General features: G+C 32.0%; 1 protein-coding gene across 1 annotated transcript; it reads left to right on the plus strand.

The window, feature by feature from the left end:
* Positions 1–3,568: 3,568 nt before the first annotated feature.
* On the plus strand, positions 3,569–6,041 carry LOC131052000 (GDSL esterase/lipase 6-like). The gene is made up of 6 exons (XM_057986604.2): positions 3,569–3,809; positions 3,921–4,072; positions 5,087–5,344; positions 5,429–5,486; positions 5,580–5,708; positions 5,800–6,041. The coding sequence occupies exons 1-6, from the start codon at positions 3,569–3,571 to the stop codon at positions 6,039–6,041; spliced, it is 1,080 nt and encodes a 359-aa protein (XP_057842587.2).
* Positions 6,042–7,645: the final 1,604 nt, after the last annotated feature.

Here is a 7,645-nt window from a genome sequence, read left to right on the forward strand (position 1 = left end):
ATATATATCTCTAAGATTACCAATTTCAATTCTCTACATTCATTTTTTATTATCATTGATGGATGAACAATTGATCTAATTAAAAACTAAATCTTTATACCATAGATTATGTCGATGATTGTTAAGAAAAACCTTAGGAATAGTTGTTTACCTCATGGACCTCTATTTCATCTAGTTTTTTTCTATCATAATCCTTGTTAGGCTTTGCATACAAACCAATTTTTTTCTTTGCACCTTCATGTTATATTTCGAGATCTAATTGATCCATATACGAATCTCTTTCTATGTTTCCCCTATTGACTTAAAATATCCTTCATTATTATGTGAAACAAAATAGAAACAATCTCTCCCTTCTAATATAATAAAAAACACAATAGAAACAATCTCTACACCTATGAGACACTGGACTTGAAATCTATTCCATTATTAGTGCATATGCATGTTTATCTCTAGTTTTGTATTGTAGTTTTTTATGTTTCAAGGAGTTGATAATGAAAGCAATGAAATGCACATCTCCATCTTTTTTTTTTTTTCGAACAACATAATGATAATAGTGTAAGATAAGGTAAATCAGAAATATGGAATGGCTTACAATAATTTGATCTAATTAAGAATGGCGACTTCTTAAGGGATTCTTTGATTGCTTCAAATACCTTAGTTTGTTGCTTACTCCATATAATTGAATTATATTTCTTCAACATTTTAAATATGTATTTTGTCTTTTCCACAAAGTTAGAGATGGATTCCTTATAATATTCATTTTCTTAAAAAATAATTACACATCCTTTATAGCTCTAGGTTGAGGAATGAGGTTATTATAATTCACTCTTTCTAGATTCATCCCCACTCCTTTCTTTGATATAATGATACCTAAAATATTTCCCTCTTCAATCTAAAACACATACTTGTCAGATTTAATGAAATTATGTCCATGAAACCTCTTGAACATTTACTGTAGATGTTTATAACGATTGTCTTCTAATAATTAAATATATGGTAAGATCATCTTAGTAAAATACTAAAATATTATCACTAATCCAAACAAAAGATACATCCATAGTCATTTAAAAGGTCCCATCAACATTTTTATCTAAATGGTATACTTATACACACACAAGTACACAGACATAGTGAAGGTCATTTTAATGTTTTTTTTTTATTATTGAACTACTACCTATTCATAACCTACAAATCCATGTATCATAGAAATCAACTCAAAATTAGTGATCCTAAATGAAAAATAATTGATGATAGGAAAATGATAATTATCCTTAAGTGACATGATATTAAAATTCGTAAAATTCACACACAATATGATGTCTCAATTCTTTATCATTACTAGTAGAAAATTAGATACCCATGAGGAATTCCTATTAGACTTGATGATATGAACTTCCATGAATTTCATAAGTTTTCTCTCTATTTGTGGGGCCAGGGTGTAGCCAATAGGTTTTTGCTTCTATAAAAAAGGTTTGGTATCAAGTTATAGGGGAATGGTATACTATAATTATTCTCCGCAATATTCTCTAATCTCATCATAGAGCTATGAAAAATACCACTTAAATATTCTAAGTAGTGTAATTAACAACTACTACTTTGCAAGCCTCAATATTTAACCAATGTAGACTAGTTTTGGCACATCATCAAATTATCTATTAAACTCTTCTATATCTTTTTCTTGAACTATTTTTTTTTGTACCTTACAATAATCTATGCTAGAAAACATCATTTCTAAAGAAATCATACCACTTGAGATAGTGTTCAAACCATATTATCTCATTTCTAACTATCTCAACCATATTATCTCATTTCTAAATCCCATATATTTCTTGCTATGCATTTCTATCATGGGTTGATGGATATTGATCATTACCAAATACTTTTCACTTATATATATTTCTTGGTACAACATACCTTGTGAATACCTCAACATACAACTGAATCCTGATAGTAATATATCAACAACATGCCTTGCGAATACCTCAATTCTATATATGTAAAATGGGGATGTCATTTTCACATCAAATCTAGACATTGCAACTACTAAAGAATAAGATACAATATTTCTATTATATTGGTCTAATTAATTCCAACCACCTTAAACAACTTAGTGGTATTCTATATTTCATTGCGGTATATAACTTATCTTTTTTATCATTGCATACTTGCCTTTTGCCTAAGAAGTAACCTAAGACAAATTTAGATGAATATATTGAACTCAACATAATTTTGATTTCTCCGTTGTCATTTATGTAATGTACATTTCTTTGTGCAATTTGTTGAATCAATCTTGTACTTATGGATTTGATCCTTCTATAATAATTTTTAGCTTAAGAGACTATTTGCATTTGTTATTTAGCCTACATAAAAAATTGGTCATGCAATTGATAGTTTGCAATGATGGGGACAATTACTCCCTTCTATCAAACTTTATAAAGAATTCAAATCATTAGCTTTGAAGAACAATAGAAGATAAAAAGTACTCATATGTGTCAAACTTTATAAAGAACTCAAATCATTATCTTTCAAGAACAATAGAAGATAAAAAGTACTCATATGTTATGTCCTAGGCTATTAGTGTTACTAGATGGACTCCTTGATGTGTGGAAGAGACACTCATTTGAAATATTTGGTTAGTATTTAAATAGATTAGGGTTGGTTCTTAAATAATTACATGTATACACAAACAAGACATTTCATGCTTCAGGTTGACACATGATGATTAAGTGGAGGGAAACCCAGTGTCTCAAATATTTAATCAGTTTAAGAAAATAAATCTGCATCACAGTATATACCAAATTATATACCAATATATCAATTTTTAATAAAAATTAAATAATAACATACACAAAATGATCCAAAACATCGAACAAAAATTGAAAATTTCACCAAGAAAACTTGGAAACTATACCTTTGAGTACCCGTTAGAAAGAAATTGGAAAAGTATACCTCGATTCCCACCTCGATTCCCACCCTTAGTAAAAATCGTCTGGTTTGGCGAAGCTCGTCCCCCATCATGCAAGTCGACCTCGATTCCCACCCTTAGTAAAAATCGTCTGGTTTAGCGAAGCTCGTCCCCCATCATGCAAGTCAATTTAGGGCGTATCAACTCCCTTGTTTCTCTCGTCCCTAGTCAGAAAGGTGAAATATCAGAGCTTTCACGGTCTTCCTGTTTTTGACAATCACGATGATAACAACTGTGACAACGTTATCGTCATTAAGTTGACAATCAAATGCATAGCTGGACAACTTCAACGAAACGAAATGGTCAAAAATTTCGAATTATCTATGCTATCGAAAATGGATGATCAAATTTGCAGGCGCCCCGTCCAATGGATCTCTGACAAGAAATTTTTGTCTGCTTACTTCCGTCTGTATATTCTTTGTTTGCTTTGTACTTTCGGCAAAATCCCACATCGCAGAATCCGTAGGCCTTTAATCGAGTGAAACAAAACCGAGAGTATCTTTGCTACCCAAATTTAATATTATAATCATTGTTAGTCAGTCAGTTTTTTGCTATTAAAGTCTCAGCTTTGAATCGCAAACAGTGTCCACACATTAAGAGAGAATGGCTAAGAGTATGCTGATCTTGTGGACGATCAGCTCTTTGATTTTACAAGTGGTTAAAGGAGGAAGATGTTCGTATGTACCAGCAATGTTTATATTTGGAGATTCATTAGCAGATGCAGGAACTAACAATTACATTCCAAACTGTACTGCTCGGGCCGATTTATCACCATATGGCGTCTCCTCCTTCCTCAGCCCAACTGGTCGCTTCACAAATGGCCTCACTGTTTTCGATTTCGTAGGTGAGCATTGATCAATAATACCCACATCTTTTCAAGCTTTTTCACATGTACTAAAAATGTTAAAAGTTTAATCTTACAGAGCTTATAAATTAGTGAATGTGTTCATATTAGAAAGCGATGCATTTGTGATTGCAGCTACTCAATTGGAGCTCCCTCTCATACCTCCGTATCGCGAACTCCCTTTCAACCAGTCAATTTATTCCTATGGGGCTAATTTTGCATCGGGGGGAAGTGGGTTGTTGGATTCAACAGGCCTTCGGAAGGTCTGTTTTTCGTTGAACACTTTAGATATCATTAAAATCTAGTTTTATCAGTGGATAGGATGTATTAGTGTGATTTTAGATGAGTCAAAGGAATCAAAATTTAGAGTTTTGTTATTTAAGCTTGTTATAGAAATATAATTAATGCAATTTTAATTATAAATCATTAATAACTTGTAAATTTTTAGATTCGGAGAAAGGATCTAGTAGTTGAGCATGTTCCAATTCTTGTGATAGAAGTTGTTGCTTTAATACCTCTATACTTGCTGATTTAATGTCCAACTTTTATACAACATTGCACCAATTGTTGTGACTTTAAAGTTGTTATTGCTGATATAAGTACCAATAATTGAATGAAATATACCATTTGTTGTGAAAAGTAACCAATCATGTGATGCCACATCAGCTGCACAAGTATTGGGACCTTTTTTTGGGTTGTTTTGGATACCTTGGCAAAAAGCATGCTGATGTGGTATCATATTTGATGATGTGGCCCTGAAACCTTAGTTATAAGCAGATGACTTGCCAAGTAAGCTGTTGTAAAAAAATAGGAGAGATTTGAAATTTGCACGTAAGATTTTGAAAAGTGCAAAATTAAGGTGCACAACTACTGCATCCTCTCCCCTAGACTATGTGATTATTTTTCTCTATCAAATTTTAAATAACATTCTATTATTCATTTCTCATATCTTCCTCACTCATCTGATAATACATCAAGAAATTTGCTAGAAAACAGCAAAAAAGAATGATCATATAGTCTAATCCAGAAACCTGCAAACTAATAATGATTTGCTAGGAAACAGCAAAGAAGAATGATCATATAGTCTAATCCAGAAACCTGCAAACTAATAATGAGAACTGCAAAAATTTCATGTCTCCAATCAAATTACTATTTTTTTTTACAAATTATTTTTTATTATATGAAAAGAAAAAAATTCGAAGAAATTGCTTATTATCCAAATGCACAATTATATATATTCAACTGGTTTCTAATTCATCGAACGTAAATTGGTGCAGAGAGTTGTTAAATTGAGTGATCAGATATCGAAATTTGAAGAATTCTCTAGGTGTGAAAGTCAGAAGTCGTACCTGAGCAATTCTTTATATTGCATTTCCAGTGGAGGCAATGACATTCGGCCCTACCTAGAGTCACTGTTCAATCAGAGTAGTACGACACAAACACCATCATACAACGAGACAGACTTAAATCTCAGTAGCCTGAAAAGCACACCATTCGTCAATTCGCTAGTTAGCACACATCGTCGATACATCCAAGTAAGTTTCACAATAATTTTTTGTTACAGATCTGATCAGTCTTCAATACCATTTTTAGTGAAATTAATATGTTTGTTGTGGCAGAGGCTTCATCGTGCTGGTGCAAGAAATTTTCTGATACTCGACATCTCCGCTGTAGGATGTACTCCTAGTGCAAGACTTGAACTTTATTTAAAATTACATAATTTTGATCCTTATGACAATAGAATTTGTGAAGTTTTTGGAAATGCAATAGCTTGGGAATATAACGCTGGTCTGAAAGAGGTTGTGGATGACCTGAATGAAAAACTACATGGAGTAAATATCATCTTACTTAATTCTTATGATTACTTGAAAAACATGATTAGAAATGGCGAAGGTTTTGGTGAGTCAATGCCCACTTTAATAACCTCCTTATTTGTCAATCTTTTTCCTTGTCTGGCAGCCTGATTTGAATGCATGTGTTAAATGTGTAGGTTTTTCAGAAACATTATCAGCATGCTGTGGATCAGGATTGCTCGGAGCCAATGTGAGCTGTGGAAAGACCACTCCGACAGATCAGTATTGCGATGATCCAGACACTCATTTGTTTTGGGATGCAATGCATCCCACACAAAAAGTTTACTCCATATTTTCAAATGAAATATGGGGAGGAAATTCTTCTGTTATGTATCCATTTAACCTTTCCACACTAATCTTTGGATTGAATAAACAATGAGGAGCTTCTCATTTCTCTTGGAAAGTCGATTCGTCTGGGAGGATGCCATTTGGTAGACAATAAATTTTGTCTTACAGAATTTATTTGTTTTTTCGGGTATTCCTTTTGATAAACAATAAACTTTGTCTTACAGAATCTATATCAATATTTTGAGAGAGAAGTTATAACTATATATGTATTTCTACTTAAAAGCATTTAATTTTTATTTTTATTTTAATCATAAACACAAATGATAATGATTTTGTATTTCCTTTTAATTCATAGAAATATAAAAGAATATACATAGAAAATGGCTTTGTTATAGTGTTTAGTTTTTTTGGGGGATTAAGGTGTTTCAATCTTAGAAGTCCTAAGTATATTTAATCTAATTATTGAATCATCCTAAGTTGCTGATTTTATTCATTTAATTGTGGGGCCCAATGGCAAGTTGGGTGCACCAAGCATTGATGAGAGAAGGAAATTGTGAAAGTTCTCACAATGAGGGAATTTAAAGAAGAGCATTGGTTATGAGCTTCTCAAAGTTCCCTCCAAGCAACATGTGATAATTGCTTTGTTTTATCGATACGATTGGAGCAAAATAGAAATATCTATTTTGGCAAAAGGCTTGATTTTTCTTGGAAACCTTGTATTTGTAGAAGAATTAATATTTATTTTTAATGTTATTTATGCAAGAGTTATCCAAAATGAAGTTTCGATTTATGTGTAGTAGATTCATTGAATGTGGATGCTTTTGAGGAGCTTCTCCTTTTTGTATTGTAAGCTCTCTAAATACAATGTGTAGTAGAAGAGAAGGAAAATGAAGCATTATTGAGAGAAGACATTATGCTGCCAAAATTATTCTAGATTTTTATATCACAGTTGAAGAGACATGTAAGAACATAGACTTTGCACATTATTTGTAATTTTTTTTGGTTTTAATACAATTGATTTATGCTTTTGTATTGTGGTTCTTTTATCTAAGAAGATTTTCCATGTTAAATCCTATGTGTTATGTGTTCTTGTTAAATCTTTAATTTTTTTAATTTTTTTTTGTATGTTTCTTTTATCTATAATGTTATCCAGGGGTTTGTAAAGAAATTTGCATTCACTTTCTTGGGGGATTTAAATTGGTGAGGTTGTTTCCACTCCTCTGCTTTCTTTTCAATTGATATAAGACCCTAGACAACCTTGTTATCCTTGGTGAGTTGTAGGGATTTTGGTGCAAATATTTTTTAGTGGGAGTTTTTTCAGGTATAAGTTTCTTAACCTCGTTGTAGATCTAAGATGACAAGAACATCTAAAATGATCGAGATGGAAAAATTCAATGAGGGTGATTTTAAATTGTGGAAACTTAAAATGGAGGACATGTTTGTAGACAAAGATCTCTAGGCTATGATAGCTAGCTCAAAACCTTAGACTACAACCCAAGATGTTTGGGATATAATGGATTCAAAACCTAAGGTTTTGATAAGACTTTGTTTGGCCAACCCTATGTTCTTTAATGTTCATGATGAAAAGGCTATAGCTACACTTTAGAAAAAGCCTACTATTATTTATCAAGGGAAATCTTTGGTGAATAATCTATTTAGAAGGAAAAATTTGTATTCTCTGAGGATGGAGAAAGG

The sequence above is a fragment of the Cryptomeria japonica genome, chromosome 2 (assembly GCF_030272615.1).
Source record: "Cryptomeria japonica chromosome 2, Sugi_1.0, whole genome shotgun sequence".
NCBI lineage: Eukaryota > Viridiplantae > Streptophyta > Pinopsida > Cupressales > Cupressaceae > Cryptomeria > Cryptomeria japonica.